The sequence below is a fragment of the Amphiura filiformis genome, chromosome 14 (genome assembly GCF_039555335.1).
Source record: "Amphiura filiformis chromosome 14, Afil_fr2py, whole genome shotgun sequence".
Taxonomy (NCBI): domain Eukaryota; kingdom Metazoa; phylum Echinodermata; class Ophiuroidea; order Amphilepidida; family Amphiuridae; genus Amphiura; species Amphiura filiformis.
Window position 1 is genome coordinate 35,911,402 of NC_092641.1, and position 18,671 is coordinate 35,930,072.

General features: G+C 45.6%; 1 protein-coding gene across 1 annotated transcript in view; it reads left to right on the top strand.

The window, feature by feature from the left end:
* LOC140170035 (mitochondrial import receptor subunit TOM70-like) overlaps positions 1 to 18,671 on the top strand; it is a 79,144-nt gene that overhangs the window by 22,864 nt on the left and 37,609 nt on the right. The window contains 2 exon segments of the mRNA XM_072193350.1: positions 13,525 to 13,651; positions 15,893 to 16,002. Of these exon segments, the coding sequence (XP_072049451.1) occupies positions 13,525 to 13,651; positions 15,893 to 16,002 (237 nt within the window).

Here is an 18,671-nt window from a genome sequence, read left to right on the forward strand (position 1 = left end):
ACTTTGCTACACATAAATAGATTGGATGAGCTCTTCTATTTATATTTGCACGAGCTAGCTGAACAGTTTGTTTCGGAGGCTTCAAAATAGTTAACGGAAAATCGCCTCTATGAAGTCAAGATTTTATAAAAAAATTTAAAAGCTTGCAAATCGGCTAATTTTTGTTACCTATTTCAAGTTAAGTAATCAACTGTTATGAATCAAGAAGAAATGAAGAAATAACAAAGAATTATGAACCAAAGCTATACCCACAAAGTTTGTTAACAATTGTTAACGGAAAATGAAGCCTCCGAAACGACAAATATCAAAGTCCGGTTCTCAAAAATTCAGGGTTGTTCACAATTAAAACTAATGTGGCAGTTTTTACTGAGCATATGACTACACATTCAGCATAAGAAAAATTATCCATGAACTAACTGAAGAAAACATAGGGCTTTACAAAAATGTTACTATTTTTCTAGTACCGTACATCAAAAAGGCCATATTTATGGAAATTTTAGCCTGCCAAAACTGAACGCAGTAACTCCCAAAGATGATTAAGCTACCCAAGGTAGCTGCTAACTAGATGACTTATGTGGCCAAAAATCGTGGAATTCTGTAGCTTTATTAGACCACTACGGATCAAAGTGTTAAAAATCCAAAGTTACACCCTTTACCGTGAAAATGACCATATTTAAATGTACTATAGTTTAAAGAAAATTAAATGACAACAAACACCTCTATTGAATACTGCAGATTAGTTTGTATTGTGTCCCTTAAAAGTAGGCCTGCATGTACTTAATTGAATATTTTGACATGCTTAATTTAAAACATAGGATGAGGAAATCAATCTACCTTTGTCCCACCCCAACCCAAACTAGAGCGATAACCGCACCATAGCTGAACCATGTGGCTTCGGCAGTATATTGTGGTAGGCCTAGATACCTACAATTGAAGCATTTTGAAAACTTGACCTTTGACCCCTTTATTGCCCCTTAATGACCTTAAATGAATTTTAAAATATTTGCAACATGTTTAGAATGTCATAAGAATCATTGCGTTTAAATTTCAGCTCAATCAGACATTTTGTAAAACTTGACCTTTGACCCTTTATGACCCCTCAATGACCTTAAATGATTCTTAAAATGTTTTTAAAATGTTTAGCATGTCATAAGGATCATTGCATATAAATTTCAGCTCAATTGGAGCATTTTGAAAAACTTGACCTTGACCCCTTAATGACCTTAAATGAATTTTACAATATTTGCAACATGTTTAGAATGTCATAAGGATCATTATGTTTAAATTTCAGCTCAATTGGAGCATTTTGAACAACTTGACCTATGACCCCTTAATGACCTTAAATGAATTTTACACTATTTGCAACATGTTTAGGATGTCATAAGGATCATTGCATTTAAATTTAAGCTCAATCGGAGCATTTTTGGTTTAAATGACCTTTTTTGACCCCTGTGACCCCTGGATGACCTCTGACGTTTGGAAATATTTTTATTATATTCCTTATGTTTTCCTCTTTCATATGACACCACTCATGGGGTCATACCTTCGTGGCATTTAGAGATATGTCCATTTCAGACCAAATGGTTAGTTAGTAACCTAGTAACATACACACTTATAGGCTGATACCATTTCATGGTTCAGCAAAAACATGCAATGGTCCATGCAAATTAGCTACTAGGCAAGAACCCGGGCCGGGATACTACTTGACCAGGGGAGATTCGCAGCTAACTCGCGGTACTCATTACAAGTCAACAGGCGGGCGTGCAAAGCCTTACATGTACTGTGACTTAACCATAATGGGGAGTACCAAAGGAACACTGCGTTACTGTGTTTTGTTTTGTTTTTTGTAGATTTTAATGGCGCTTTCAACCAACGAGGATTATTTGCGCCAGTATCCAAGCCTGTTCCCCATTGCCCAAGTTACCCATCTGACACCACATCAAGGTTTGGTTTGAGTTGCCTGTGAATAAATACTATGCCAGCTCTGCGGACCTTGCTGGACTGTGTTACCACGTTATTCAAATGTCTGCTTATAAACATTTGTCTAAGATATAAATGTCATGGTGTTAAGACAGATGTGTAATTTACATTATTCATCGAATCTATGTACCTTTTGTTATTTGTAATAAGGTGTTAAAATATCCCACATTTATTTTGGCAATGTGGGACTTTGGCCCAGTTTTGGAATAAGGTTCAAGATATTATCTTTAAAACAGAGTTAGTCTTACCATAAAAGATGTTCTGTTGGGTATATTAGATGTTGATTATTGCCATTATAATTTTGTTGTTCTTCAGGGGAAAAAGTTTATTTATAATGCAAGATGTAATAAAAATAAGCTGGACATTCAAGGTTTTAAGTGTATGCTCAATAATGTCACCGAGACTGAAAAACACATTTGCAAGCAATAAAGGTAAAATGTATGAATGGAATAAAAGTTGGAACTCTATAAATAATATGTAATAACTGTTACTTTCATAAGTATAATCAGGGATGCAACTTGTGCGGGAGCGGGGAGCACCGCTCCTAGGAAATGAGAGTCAAAATTGAGGAAATAATGCCATGGGAAGAAAAAAGAAAGAGGAAAAAGAAGGGAAAGAGAAGAAAGGAAAAGAAGGGGAGAGGAAGTGGAAAAAGAGGAAAGAAAAAGAAGAGTGAGGTACAAGATAATAGGGGAGGGCTATGAGGCAGTGAAGCTACCAAATGGAAGAGAGGAAATCTTTAAAGACACTGGTTGTGCAAAATTTGGAGTAATTCACATTATTGTTCAAGAAATAAGAGCAAAAAAGAGGAAGGTGTTGGTGTTACATGTAGAATATGGAAATGGGATATGAGGAAATTTACAATTCATCACCATGAGTATTCAAGGTAATTTAGCAGGAAAAAAGAAGTTGGATGAAGGCAGGTGAAACAGGGCACATATCTGAGGAAATTTACAGAGGGCTGCAATCATATCTGAGGAAATTTACAGAGAGCGGCAATCATAGATGGAAATTTATAGAGAGGCAGCAATGAGGATTTTATGGGAACAAAAGTCATGAAGAAATTCAGTGTATCAATACTAATGCCACTGAGAAGAGGACAAACTGGAAAATATTGAGGAAATTTAAAAAGAAGAACCATAAAGCACTGAACAAGTTGTGCTCCCTCTGACAAAAAATGAAAGAGGAAATGAAGGGGAAAGGAGCCTCTGTCCCACCAAAATTGACCCCAAACTACGCGCCCACATTGTCCTCGTAAGGCTTTTTTTGGAAGCGCAAAGACTTAACATAGAGTCACTTTAAAAATAGGCCTACACGCTATGTTAACATTCTCATCTTTTGAAGTGCAGAATAAAGCTATTTTATGCATGGTATGATTGAGGAAACCTTGAGCCTAAAAACCTTGCTCCTGAGGAAGAAATCACAAGACTCAGTACACCGGTCGATCTTACCGTTTCCGATGTTGATTAAGATACTTCTTGCATCGATCCCGAGATGCGGAAAAAACCAATAGTCATTTTGTCCCACATAAATGAATAAATAACAAAAACCCCGATCCCCGGTGGACTCACCCAAAAGGTGACGTCACACCATATGATCGTCCCTTATCCTCCTTGGTCTCCGACTGACACAGACGTGCCTATCGATTGTTCATAGCACTGTGTATCAATTTCTCGACGAAGGCGAGATATACGGTTGTAGTTTCACACCTTAGGTAAAACCAAACCGGTATTGTTCGGCTGAGGATAGTTTTGACGGCATTTTCTGGCGAAAAAGTGACAAAAAGCGATCCAAAACTTAGCTACATATCGTGCCTCCGTTTGTATACGGGACACACGAGCAATTCAAAATGGCCGCTTCGTTGACGCCATTCATTTTGTTTCCCACGTAAAACAACCATTGCAGCCTGTAAGTTACAATAGATGTTTGTACATACACATTGTATTTCATGTACGGTAGGTTATTGTTGCTATGTTAGGGTGATTACTCTATCGTTATGTCTTCATTACCGTCCAATAAAGACGAGTTAATCAGATATTCATACGGTGGGGATTGGTAGGGACCCGTCTGACATTTTAGTAATAAAGTTAGCCAGTCCTTACTTTACCACTAACGTTAGCGACCAGCCTCCGTGCTCAGGTTTGCTTACTGGGCTTGAGTCGGCGTGTTGGGGGTAGTGCCCCTCCCTTTTCTCCTCGCCGCCTCGGCCCTGTCGGGCTTGCCCTTCCCTGGTGACGGAGCGGGACCCACACCCGCTCTGTTTCACCCACAGGGAGTGCTCACGATCTTCTAGATGTCTTTCTTTTGCTTAGGACTCTCCGAGTTCCAGCTTGACGATTGGGATAGGCTCCGTCATCGCCATAAGACGAAGAAGAAATCTACCAAGGGCACTGGTAAGGTCGTCACGGTGGATTCTGCTGTGACAGCCCCTATGGGTCCGGTCCCGGACAAGCAGGCGGTTCTTTCGGGGACTGCTAAGCGCGTCCAAAGGCTCAGCAGCCAGCGAAAGCACTGACTATCGTCGGAGCAAAGTAGCAGGCAGCAGAGCGGTAACCACCAGCGAAAACCTAGCGGGTTTTGTAGCAGGAGGATACCAGTCCTCTCGCGAAAATCCTCACGGGTTTTTAGCAGGAGGACACCCGTCTGTTGCAGGCATATCTACGGGCTCAAACAGCCACAGTAGTAGCCAGCGACGGGCAGCATGCAAGGGTACCCGGGCTTGCCTGGGTTGAACCCTAGCATGCATGGGTTCAGCAGAGACGATACCGCTGGCTAACGCTGTGGGTGTAGTCTTAGCAGAACCAACTGGGGTTGTCACACGGCAGCGCTCCATGGCGGGACCGCCGAGTGATACCCTGGGCCCTAGAATAGCTGCTGGCTGTCCACAGGGACTGGCTGGCGATTATTCAGGGGTTGGGCTCGCAGTCTCTCACGGGACAGCGACCCAGGTGCATTCGGTGGCAGCTACAAAGGCGAGCTACGGCTTGACTTCAGTGGTAGCCGCTATGCACCCGCCCATAGCTGCCGTGAGTGGTCCGCCACACACAGCGACCTTGGCGAAGCTCTAGAGGGTACAGTAAGTAGCTTGAACAGCCTAGCTGATCAACAACCCACTTATGTCCTCGAGAGCCAGCGGAGCGTGGGTGATCCATTACCGTCAATGGGTCAATTACCCTCTCTTGATCGATCACTGTCAAATCAACAGGGCATAGCTCCATTGATTGGCGCTGCCTATTCAGGTGGCGAGGTGATTGATCGGGGTATCTGCACGCTCAGCTACCCGTGGTACTAGGCAAGCTCCCTCTAGCCAAGGGACAGCGGTATAGCGAAGGGTACCCATACACACGGCTTGATCCCTTGCGGGGAACGCAGTGAGGCATGGGTACAGTGGTACACAGCCGGGGAGCCCTCACGGGCACCTCGCTGGAACCACGCGCCTACAGCGGTATACAACCGGGAACCCTTACGGTACCCATGCTAGTACCGGCGCCGGTACCACGCCAGCACACAGCTTGATCCCCAAACAGGGAACGCAGTGTGGCGAGGGTACAGCGGTCCACAGTTGGGAACCCTCACGGGTACCCACGCTGATACCGCACCGGTACCGCAGCACCCGCCTTAGTCGCCACAGTCTACTGTGGCAACAAGGGGGAGGCGGTGCTGGTACTACAGTACCATGGGGTTACCCTGGTGGCGGATCCTTTCAGGGTCAGCTGCCGGCTGGGTATGCCCGTGGTACCCGCCGCAGGGTGTTTCTTCCACGGCCTAGCACCGTGGCAAGTGTCGCCAGCGATGGCCACGCAGTACCAACATCAGCTGTTGACCAGGCCAGCCGGCATGGGGCTAACCCAGATCTTGATCAGGGTAGGCCCGTGCTGCTAAGCGCTAGGACGACGGCTGCGAGAGCATGCGGACCCAGTGGTGCCATGGCGGATACCTCAGGGTCTTGCGGGAGTACTCCCTCTTCTGCTGGCAGGTAGTCGGCGAGCCACACAGTGGTTATGCCTTCTTACCCGCTTTCAGATGCCCGTCCTCAGTTACCGTCATCATCGGAGCATGATACGGATACTCAGTACACCGGTCGATCTTACCGTTTCCGATGTTGATTAAGATACTTCTTGCATCGATCCCGAGATGCGGAAAAAACCAATAGTCATTTTGTCCCACATAAATGAATAAATAACAAAAACCCCGATCCCCGGTGGACTCACCCAAAAGGTGACGTCACACCATATGATCGTCCCTTATCCTCCTTGGTCTCCGACTGACACAGGCGTGCCTATCGATTGTTCATAGCACTGTGTATCAATTTCTCGACCAAAGGCGAGATATACGGTTGTAGTTTCACACCTTAGGTAAAACCAAACCGGTATTGTTCGGCTGAGGATAGTTTTGACGGCATTTTCTGGCGAAAAAGTGACAAAAAACGATCCAAAACTTAGCTACATATCGTGCCTCCGTTTGTATCACGGGACACACGAGCAATTCAAAATGGCCGCTCGTTGGCGCCATTCATTTTGTTTCCCACGTAAAACAACCATTGCAGCCTGTAAGTTACAATAGATGTTTGTACATACACATTGTATTTCATGTACGGTAGGTTATTGTTGCTATGTTAGGGTGATTACTCTATCGTTATGTCTTCATTACCGTCCAATAAAGACGCGAGTTAATCAGATATTCATACGGTGGGGATTGGTAGGGACCCGTCTGACATTTTAGTAATAAAGTTAGCCAGTCCTTACTTTACCACTAACGTTAGCGACCAGCCTCCGTGCTCAGGTTTGCTTACTGGGCTTGAGTCGGCGTGTTGGGGGGTAGTGCCCCTCCTTTTCTCCTCGCTTCGCCTCGGCCCTGTCGGGCTTGCCCTTCCCTGGTGACGGGGCGGGACCCACACCCGCTCTGTTTCACCCACAGGGAGTGCTCACGATCTTCTAGATGTCTTTCTTTTGCTTAGGACTCTCCGAGTTCCAGCTTGACGATTGGGATAGGCTCCGTCATCGCCATAAGACGAAGAAGAAATCTACCAAGGGCACTGGTAAGGTCGATACGGTGGATTCTGCTGTGACAGCCCCTATGGGTCCGGTCCCGGACAAGCAGGCCAGTTCTTTTCGGGACTGCTAAGCGCGTCCAAAGGCTCAGCAGCCAGCGAAAGCACTGACTATACGTCGGAGCAAAGTAGCAGGCAGCAGAGCGGTAACCACCAGCGAAAACCCTAGCGGGTTTTGTAGCAGGAGGATACCAGTCCTCTAGCGAAAATCCTCACGGGTTTTTAGCAGGAGGACACCCGTCTGTTGCAGGCATATCTACGGGCTCAAACAGCCACAGTAGTAGCCAGCGACGGGCAGCATGCAAGGGTACCCGGGCTTGCCTGGGTTGAACCCTAGCATGCATGGGTTCAGCAGAGAGCGATACCGCGGCTAACGCTGTGGGTGTAGTCTTAGCAGAACCAACTGGGGTTGTCACACGGCAGCGTTCCATGGCGGGACCGCCGAGTGATACCCTGGGCCCTAGAATAGCTGCTGGCTGTCCACAGGGACTGGCTGGCGATTATTCAGGGGTTGGGCTCGCAGTCTCTCACGGGACAGCGACCCAGGTGCATTCGGTGGCAGCTACAAAGGCGAGCTACGGCTTGACTTCAGTGGTAGCCGCTATGCACCCGCCCATAGCTGCCGTGGTGGTCCGCCACACACAGCGACCTTAGGCGAAGCTCTAGAGGGTACAGTAAGTAGCTTGAACAGCCTAGCTGATCAACAACCCACTTATGTCCTCGAGAGCCAGCGGGCGTGGGTGATCCATTACCGTCAATGGGTCAATTACCCTCTCTTGATCGATCACTGTCAAATCAACAGGGCATAGCTCCATTGATTGGCGCTGCCTATTCAGGTGGCGAGGTGATTGATCGGGGTATGCACGCTCAGCTACCCGTGGTACTAGGCAAGCTCCCTCTAGCCAAGGGACAGCCGGTATAGCGGGTACCCATACACACGGCTTGATCCCCTTGCGGGGAACGCAGTGAGGCATGGGTACAGTGGTACACAGCCGGGAGCCCTCACGGGCACCTACGCTGGAACCACGCATACAGCGGTACACAACCGGGAACCCTTACGGGTACCCATGCTAGTACCGGCGCCGGTACCACGCCAGCACACAGCTTGATCCCCAAACAGGGAGCGCGGTGTGGCGAGGGTACAGCGGTCCACAGTTGGGAACCCTCACGGGTACCCACGCTGATACCGCACCGGTACCGCAGCACCCGCCTTAGTCGCCACAGTCTACTGTGGCAACAAGGGGGGGGGAGGCGGTGCTGGTACTGCAGTACCATGGGGTTACCCTGGTGGCGGATCCTTTCAGGGTCAGCTGCCGGCTGGGTATGCCCGTGGTACCCGCCGCAGGGTGTTTCTTCCACGGCCTAGCACCGTGGCAAGTGTCGCCTAGCGATGGCCACGCAGTACCAACATCAGCTGTTGACCAGGCCAGCCGGCATGGGGCTAACCCAGATCTTGATCAGGGTAGGCCCGTGCTGCTAAGCGCTAGGACGACGGCTGCGAGAGCATCTTGCGGACCCAGTGGTGCCATGGCGGATACCTCAGGGTCTTGCGGAGTACTCCCTCTTCTGCTGGCAGGTAGTCGGCGAGCCACACAGTGGTTATGCCTTCTTACCCGCTTTCAGATGCCCGTCCTCAGTTACCGTCATCGCCGAGCATGATCACGGATACTGTGGGCGAGGGAAAGGAGTCGGAAGCTGAGTCCGGTAGTGACATTACTACAATCTCCTTCCCCGCTGCCCCGCGAGGGAGAAACAGCACTGATCTTCCTCCGGACACCCCTAAGGGGAGTCCATGGAGGAGGACCAGGGATCCTTTCAGTAGGATGCTCAGCTGCTGCTTCCTCACAGGGGCGCCTGCACTCTCATTCCCGGCAAACCTCACGGGTAGATATCGTGGGGCTGTCGAGCTCAGTAGAGCTATGGCGCCGCGTGCTTGCACGCTTCCTCTGCGTGTAGCGCGGAGGACCACGGACCTACCTGAGGGGATCCGAGAGGGACCCAGATGTCGTCAAGCGTATCACGCTCAGACAACATCTGAGCTCTTCCATGAGGTGAGCCTATTAAGCGGTGCTAACAGCTAGCCTCAACGAGAGCTCCATGGGCCTAGCCCATAGGGTGTCCACTCAGCGCCGGGGGGAGGGGCCTGCCACTCCAATCGCTCAACGCGATGGAAAGGCAGGGTCCTTTTTCTCTTTGGATGCTTCTGCACTACGGTGGAGGACCGTGCAAAGAAGCTACCAACGGGAGCACTCTGAAGAGGTCGGAAACTGCCCTTACCATGGGTAGGAGCTCCGACTTCAGCAGGCCGTGCACCACCAACAGTACCCGAGCCCACTACCTCTGCAGCACCCATTCGGGGAGGCGCAAGGGTAGCACAGGAACAGCTGGCAAGCCCGAAGAAGAGCAAGCGCTCTTCCAAGGGAAGCTAGGCAGAGCATTCCTGGGGGCTCAGCGGTTTTTCCACAGGGGATCTCCCAGTGGGCGACCGCTTATGGCTTTCACCCAGAGGTGGGAAACCATCTCTTTGGCGCCTGGGTATGGTCAGTGGTGAGTGGGGGTTACAGACTGGCAACCCAGTCTCCCCACATTCGTCTGCACATTTCAGAGGTCCACAGTAGTGCCGTCAGGCGGCCCCCAGCGTCGGGCACTACTGACAGGGATCACACAGCTTCTCACGGCGGGCGATTGTCCCGGTCTACCCCCGTTCTCACGGTGATCTTGGAGCCATTGGCTCCAAGGAAGACCGGCGCCGGGAGCCCCATCCGGAACCGCAGGCTGTTGAACACGTTCTTCAGGCCCAAGAGGTTCAGAATGGGGACTCTCGCCTCGGTGCTAGCCTGCCCCATCAGGGGCACGGGAACAGCACCGCTACATCTCTCGGACGCCTATCTGCATATGCCAATCGCCTCTCAAGATCGGAGGCATCTGCGCTTCTAGGTACAGGATCAAAATTACCAGTTTTGATACCGGCCTTCCGGCCTGTCCATCTCTCCCAGGGTGTTTAACACTCTTGGTCAGAGCGGTGGCAGCGTACCTGAAGCACAGGGGTGTCAACATCAGTTGCTACCTGGACGGTTGGCTCATATACGGACGCACCCCCCTGAAGACTACGGGTCTCATGGGGTTGATAGTCCGTGGGGTGCGGGACCCTGGATTTTTGATCAGCTCAAAAAGTCCAGCGTGGTCCCAGCATGAACACCACTATTTGTAGGGGCCCAGATCACCCTCACGGAGGGTTCGCGGTGCTCTCACCCGGCGGGTGATTTACATGGTGCGGTGTGCCTGACTCTTGGCGAGTCTCGGGCAAAACCCGCTGTGGCATGGATGAAGGTGGTAGGCCTAATGGCCAGTATGGTAGACCTCGTACTGTACTGCCGTTTCTCGTTAGGCTTACCCAACTACACCTTCTAGCCTGCTTGCAGGCCCAGTCGTCACCAATATCCCTCGCGGTTCCGTTGTCGGAGATCGCGCGAGAGGAACTCTGGTGGTGGACCCATCAGCCCAATTTGACCCAGGGTGTCAGGTTTCCTGCACCCCGGTATGTCACGTAGTGACGACCATAGCGTCAAAAGCGGGGCTGGGGGTCCACATCCACGAGACTCCGTCTCGGGCCTATGGGGCCATAGAGACAGAGTTTCACATCAACCTCCCTCGCTTACGAGGAGGTGATCGTGGAATCACATACCGTTGTCCTGACGGATAACACAACCGTGGTAGCCTACCCCAACAGACAAGGGGACTCCGGGCCACCACGATTGAGCCTGCATGCACGACACCTGATAGGGTGGTGCAAGTTCAGGCAGATTACGATGAGGGCGGTACACATCGCGGGCGGCACGAGCATCCTCGCGGACAATCTGTCACGAGGAAGGGTGTCCGGGACCAGCAGAATGGTCCCTTGCTCCGCAGGTCGCTGAGACGATCTTCAAGGGGATGTACCGCCCCTCGAAAGATCTGTTCGCATCTCATCGCAATCATCCACTGCCGGTGTACTGCTCAAGGGTCGCGGACCCCAAGCATTCACCGTGGGCGCTCTGTCCATAGACTGGGGAGGATGACAGCTTATGCAGTCCCTCCGATCTCACTACTCATGAGGGTGGTGGCCAAGATCGGGTGGGAAGACTGCATTGTCATTCTGCTAGCGGCAAGGCCGCTGGCACTCCCAGTACCAGATCTACTCCGGATGCCGGAGCGGAGGTACCAGTCTATCACTAGAGCACCTGCAGTTAGCTGCATGGCCCTTACCAGGGAACACGCAGCGGAGGATACTTTTCATCAGAAGCTGTTTTTCTCATCGCCGGGGCTGGGCGGAAGTCTACCCTCCGTGCGTATAGCCAGAGTCTGGCTCCATACTACGCTTGGTGCAATGAGACAAATAGCTCTCCCTAAGCCTCTGTGCTGCTAGTTCGGAGTTTCTGACAGAAAAGTTCCAAGCAAGACTTCAGCGGGCCACTGGGGCCAGCTATAAGTCAACTGTCCTCTCCATTCACCGAGGTTTCGAGGCGGTTAGACTATCATAGCCGATGGTTACCTTATTAGTCTCGCCTCGGCGGTATGTTCAGCGAGTGTCTACCAAAAGGAAAGTGATCCTCCTAAGGGATCCCAACACAGTCTTAGATTACTTTAAGGGTCACCCTTTTGACCTTCCGTCAAAAGCGGCGCTTAAATCGTAACTCTCAAGATGGCTTTCCGGTTTGGCGTTGGCTTCGGGGCGGCGGTGCTGAGTTGCACACGGTCTCGAGGTTAGCTTCCGTGTTCACAAACACTGGGCGACACTGTTTCGGCGCTCTGTTCTCGTGACTACTGAGCGGGCGCGGTGCATACCGACATTCGTCCCTCTCCAATCCCCAGGGCTGGGCAAGGTTCGGCTGAAGCCAAAGATAGGCTGGGGTGTCCGATAAGGCGCTGCAGCACTCTTTCTCCCAAACACACACCTTGCGAGGACCCCACGCCCGCATTAATCACCCTTACAGAGCCTTTCGGTCCAGCCGCTGTCGCAATGGCTGGTCCAGGTGTTGGTGGGGTCCGGGGGATCGCGAAGGTTTCGCGTCCCACGACCCACTCGACACGAGCTATCTCATCATCTTGGGTATACCGTTCGGTTGTCCCTTGAGGAGATCTAGCAGGCGGTGTCCCGGAAGCCACCTTCGCCCTTCTCTCACGATACTTCCGTTTACGTTAGTAATCAGAGACGGGCGGGAGGTTTACCGGGACATTGTTCGGCGATCATAATACGGTGGTGTACGGGTACCAGGTTTTCAGACTATACAGAATACTCAGCATGGTAAGAACCAGTGTCGCTATTCTTAACCACCAAACTTATTAAGTAAGGAGGTTTATGTCTGTGATCGCGTGGTCTTTTTTGTTTCCCGACCATTGGGGGAAAATATTTTCTGACCTCGCGAAAACCATCGTTACCGCTCCCGATCCCTGATCAGATGCTGACCAATCTTGTACCTCCATCCGTCGGTTACTTGCTAGATCGATCTTTCAGATGTTGATGCAAGAAGTATCTTAATCAACATCGGAAGCGGTAAGATCGACCGTGTACTGAGTCTAGTCCCAAACAGAAATGTTTGGTAGACTCATAACCGGTCTTGATCTTACCTTTCGATATTGATTATCCCGACCCGCCACCCCCTACAAGTTTGGTCCGAGTAGGGGAGCCCAAGTCGGATAAGGGGCGATCATATGGTGTGACGTCACCTTTTGGGTGAGTCCACCGGGGATCGGGGTTTTGTTATTTATTCATTTATGTGGGACAAAATGACTATTGGTTTTTTCCTCGCATCTTGGGATCGATGCAAGAAGTATCTTAATCAACATCGGAAAGGTAAGATCGCACCGGTTATGAGTCTACCAAACATTTCTGTTTGGGACTATTTGCACCCCTGAGTATAATATTATTGGAATTTACCTGTTTTGTACATATTTGTTTTGGCTCATATAATTATATATACATAGCTGAGATCATGTTTGATAAATAAATGCACAGGGCACTGTGTGTGCTCTGTGGAAAGAGAGAAAAAAAAGCAACAAGCAATCAACTTCTAACTTGGTAATGTGATAGTATATGGTGCAGGGACTGCCTTTTGAGGAGAGCGAGAGCAATAGCTCTCTACTGCTCTCCTTAAATCTGAAATAGGATAGTGATTTTTAGCTCTCCTTAGTTGACCATTCTTTCCTAACATTCTATTGTAAATGCTTTAAACAGCTCTCCTTGAAGACTCCAGTAGAGCTATTCAATGTCTCCTACAAATTCCAAAAGACTCCCTGATGGTGGCCCGATGTGCTGTATAGTTTTGTGTCATATTATTTGCATATTTATAAAAATTAATGAGCTTATTTGCATATGACATGTTATTTGCATTTACAAACCTTTTTTATTTACACACCTTTGTGTGTGTGTGGGGGGGACTGGGGGACACCTTAATTACAAACCGCGTAATTCTAGTTTCTTGTTACATGTATATTTTTGGTTTCTTTTTCCATAGAAAAATTATGCTCAGGTAGTATCCGACTGTAGCCAGGCCTTGGAGCTGAACCCTCGCTATGTAAAAGCTTTATTCCGCAGAGCTAAAGCTTATGAAATGATGAACCAAAAAATGCAGTGTCTTGAAGGTAAGAGCAAAAGGTTACTCACTATAAGTGTTTGAAGTTATAAAAACAAGGAAATGGCAAGTTCTATTATCCTAATGCCCAAAGGGGCCACTGGAAGGGAAAGAAGGGAGAAATAAAGAGAGAAAACAAACAAAGAAGTTGTTTACTCTGGGTGGGATTCGGACCTGAGACCCCACGCATGCCAAGCACTAGGTCGCTGACACTTGGCCACGGGTCTTACACTGGCCGGGTCAGTGAATTCATGGCCATATATCACTTATCATCATATCCTGTGGAATGCACGCATGCACAGTAAAGTTGTTTGTAGAGTTTTGTAGTACTCAAGCTTTGACTTGTAAGCGTTTGGTGGCCAAATGTGTGAAAAAAATATTTAGGGGTGAAAAGAACCAAAATTCTTGAATGTTTATATGTTTCCAAGAGTAAAATATCATCTAGTCTCAAATTTTGGCACTTAAAACTCCCTATGTTTTATAGATTTCAAGAAAAAAATCATTTTTTTGTCCGATTTTGCCCGAAAATGGCCATTTTGGGGTGACAAAAATTTTGTCTTACAGATTTCCTGTGAGTGTATAAACATGAAAACGATCAAATAGTGCCTAATGTTCTATTAAAAGCATTGAATGGGATCCATATTTCTTTATTTTTGTAGCAGGGGTAGAGAAATTTGAGGGTTCGGGTGACAATTGATTTAGAAACTGAATTTTTGATTTGAAAAGGCCATATATATCTCCACAATGGTATGAGCTATAGGGTTGCTTTAAGTGTTTTTGGTTTTTTTTGCTCAGTATTTCAATAGCTAAATGGTGATATAACAAACAAGTGAACTAGATCTACAGAAAAGAAAATAACTTGCAAAATGCTACCCCCACCCCTAAGGATTTTGCAAAAAAAAGTCCTTCAAAACTGGGAGGTTTGAGGCTAAACAAAAGACATGTTGCCCTTAACAATGCCTCCCTCTAGAGCAACATGTTTTTGTTTAGCCCTGAGTATCTCCATTTTGAAGGACTTATTTTTATGCTCCAATTTTACGCCCAAATTTGGGGACTTCGGACAGAAATATGCCTGTACAGTGCTATGGGGAAAATTTTCAAGTTGATAATTGTGCATTTTTTATGTCAGATTCAGTTTCTACACAAAATTTCACCCTAGAAAATGTTCCTTTAAGTAGGATATTTTTCACTCTAAGTTTCCTCCATTCTGTCCACCAAACGTAAGTCAAAGCTTGAATGCTGTCGTATTCAGTATTCTTCGTATTCAAAATGTCTGATGTGCTCTCATGTCCCACAAAAAATACTGTCCAAACGTTTATACCCCATCCCTTAACAAACCAAATTGCTGTCATTAACCATGGTTCACCGTTGCTTACCATCTACTTTTTTGTAAGGGTTGATAGTATTGAATGCACACAGTTGGGCGCGGTACTTGTTGCATGTTATGTAATGCATGACTGGCGCATGCATATGTAAATTTATGTGATTGTAAATTGGGATGTATTTGCGAGGAAATTTTGATAAAAAATTAGATTTGTGGTAACCACAGTTTTCCCATGCCCATTGTAGTGTAGGTCCATCAAATTTCACTTCAATGAAATTGGGCCATGCAGACAATTTTGTGTGCTTACTACTGGTTAGTAAAAGCTTACTTATACTGCTTTATAATTAAATTTTGGCATTCCTGTTGTGCATGCTTTCTACAACATGTAAGTGAACAATATATTGACATAAAATCATTAATTCTCAAAACAACGGCAAAATGATCGTAACGCTCGTAACCCACATAAATCACATTTACACAGATAATAAAGGGGTGACGATATCTGACATTGTACACAAGTTTAAAGAAAATCCATATCTTATCCCAGTAGGGTCAGTCACCCCCTTATTGCAACCAAACTGGTGTGTTGTGTTCACCATATCTTATCCCAGTAGGGTCAGTCACCCCCTTATTGCAACCAAACTGGTGTGTTGTGTTCACCATATCTTATCCCAGTAGGGTCAGTCACCCCCTTATTGCAACCAAACTGGTGTGTTGTGTTCACCATATCTTATCCCAGTAGGGTGAGTCACCCCCTTATTGCAACCAAACTGGTGTGTTGTGTTCACCATATTACCCATGTTGTTGGATGATCTATTTGGGATTGCCAACCCTATTTTTTATTTGAATATTCATTCATTTCTTTTGTTTGTTTTTATTTCTTTATGATACTTACATTGAATTATTATGTAATTGTTTATTTAATAGATACGACAGCAGTTTGCATTCTAGAAACCTTTTCCCACCAACCAAGCATGATGTTAGCAGATAAAATGCTTAAAGAAATTGGCAAAGAAAAAGCACAAAACACATACAAGGTGAGAAACAATGCAATTTTTCTTTGTTTTTCATTTATTGTTCTTATTGTTTCCAGTAAATCAACACCCAATCACAGGGTGTCTAAAAATCATAAAAAATGTAACATAAATAGAAACTAAGATTAAAACGTGCCAATCGATCTGTCATCATCTGTGTATAAGTGACGTATATTTTATTGCTTTTAAGGTGGTACTACACCCCCTGATAAATTGTGTGACTAATTTAGCATTTTTCTTAAAAAAATAACTACACACTGGTAACAAAAGTTATGTATATTATAGGGCAAAGAATCCAATTAAGCGCGCTACAGACTCCGTATTGTACGTACAATACTTTTTGTGACGTCAAAAAGTATTACATGTGCAATAAATATACGTGCCACGACGAGTTGAATCAGATTAAATAACGCGCTATAACCCTGACGGTTCATTGTTTGCTAAATCCAAGCAAGGTCACCAGAAAATCTATGCAAGAGAAATTTCTACTGCTGCTGATGAAAAATCCTAGAGTGCGTTTGGAGGTTTTTTCTGCACTTTACCAGTAGGTCTAATAAAATAAATAAAAATCAAATAAAGATTTAGGGCGAATGTTTTACTCACTGCTCATCTGATCCACTATCCCAGGAAACTAAATACCGATACTCCTTAGTTTTTCCCGGACTTTCCAGACATAATTATGAGTAAACATCAAATTAAATGTTTACAAAACAATCAAATATACATACATTCGTTTGCATTTTGTACATAAATACAGGGTGTCCCAAAAAAAGAGGCCCCTCATTAAGCCTCTTTTCTCCTATTTCTGAAAAGTTGATTAAATATATTTTGGTATGTAAAGAAACCTTTAATCGTTAGCTTTAATAAACCAAAACAATTATTTCAATCAGCTCACAACTTTTGAAGATATGCCCTTTTGAATAAAAGTACCCGTTTTTCACTCTGTCCACGGATAGCAAACAGAGTGGTTGGGATGCTGTGGAGTGGCCTGCACGATCACCAGACCTCACACTCATTTGTTTCCTTTGTGGCAAAATCCAAGATCTTCGCAAGCGTATTACTGAATGCATTCGCAAGTAGGCGGCTCACGAGGATGGTACGCAATTGAATTTGATGCAATGAGGACCAGCTGAAACCTGTATTCGCCAAGGAGGCAACCAGGTAGAGGGCAGAGCAGCACAGTAAACTCACTTCAGAAGAACCAAAGACAAACCAAACAACCTTTTAGGGCTACCTTTTATCCTACAAAGAGAAATGACTTATGTTGTAAATAAAAAAAAGAAAGCAAGAAACAACAAAGTAAGCCAAAGTTAGAAACATAATAAAACAAAAAGGCATAAACAAAGAAAAAATAAGTACCGTATTGGTCCGAGTATAGTCCCACCCGTTTTTTATGTGAAAATTTTTCACAATTGGGGTGGGATTATACTCAATTTCATGTTTATTTTTTCCCGGTTTGGTGTCCCTGGACCTAGACCTAGATGGTAGGATCATTCATGGTTGACCTAAAAAAAAAAAAATTTCAAGATATTTTTGTATTTTTTTAATATGAAAATTGATACTTTGTTTTCATGTCATACTCTATTAATGATTTCAAAATGCATTCAAATTCAATGCATTTTGAAATCATTAATAGAGTATGACATGAATACAAATTATCAATTTTCATATTAAAATACAAAATATCTTGAAATTTTTTTTTTTTTTAGGTCAACCATGAATGATCCTAGCATCTAGGTCTAGGTCCAGGACACTCAAACCGAAAAATAAACTTAAAAAAAAATTTTTTTTTTTTTTAATTTCTGAAATTTTTCGAAAAATGGGGGTGGGATTATACTCGAACGTTGGGACTATACTCGGACGAATCACGGTAATTGCAAGTAAAGCAAAAGAAATCACATACGGCATCCATTTTACCCACAAATTAATGACACTATTAACAAAATCCGTTGCCCATAAACCCACCGGTAAAGCCCATTCCATAAATAAAGTTGTTTTATAAAGTTATCATTGGGGAATGTTTGATATTCATGCATGGTATGTGTACTCCTTTTCAATCTTTGAAGTAGCCAAACCTTCTCCGTGGACAGAGTGAAAAACTGGTACATTTCTTTAAAAGAGTATATCTTCAAAAGTTGTGAGCCGATTGATATAATTGTTTTGGTTTATTAAAGCTAACGACTCAAGGTTTCTATACATACCAAAATATATTTGATCAACTTTTCAAAAATAGGAGAAAAAGAGGGCGCAATGAGGGGCCTCTTTTTTTTGGGACACCCTGTATTAATATTAATAATGTACAAACATTAAAAAAGGGGGCCTAAGAGTATGTCTATTTTTAATCATATACTAATTCCGCCATGCCCAAACATATTTTATATATATGAAATCGTGTAATGGAACCCAAATTCCAATCAAAAATAAAAACTAATTTGTTATCAAATACACTAGGCCTATATATTGTATTACAGGAATTTAATAGATGGTGCATTCTAATAAATAAATAGATTAACACGGGTAGTCCTAAATGTTATCCTGGCCCAGGACACTGATTAATGTAAATTCGACCCATAGTTATTTTATCTACTTTTGCCAGCATTAAACCTGTTCAATGTGATTTATGCCTATTTTTAATAAAATTCCGAAATCTGACGTATCAACGTTGTATCGTG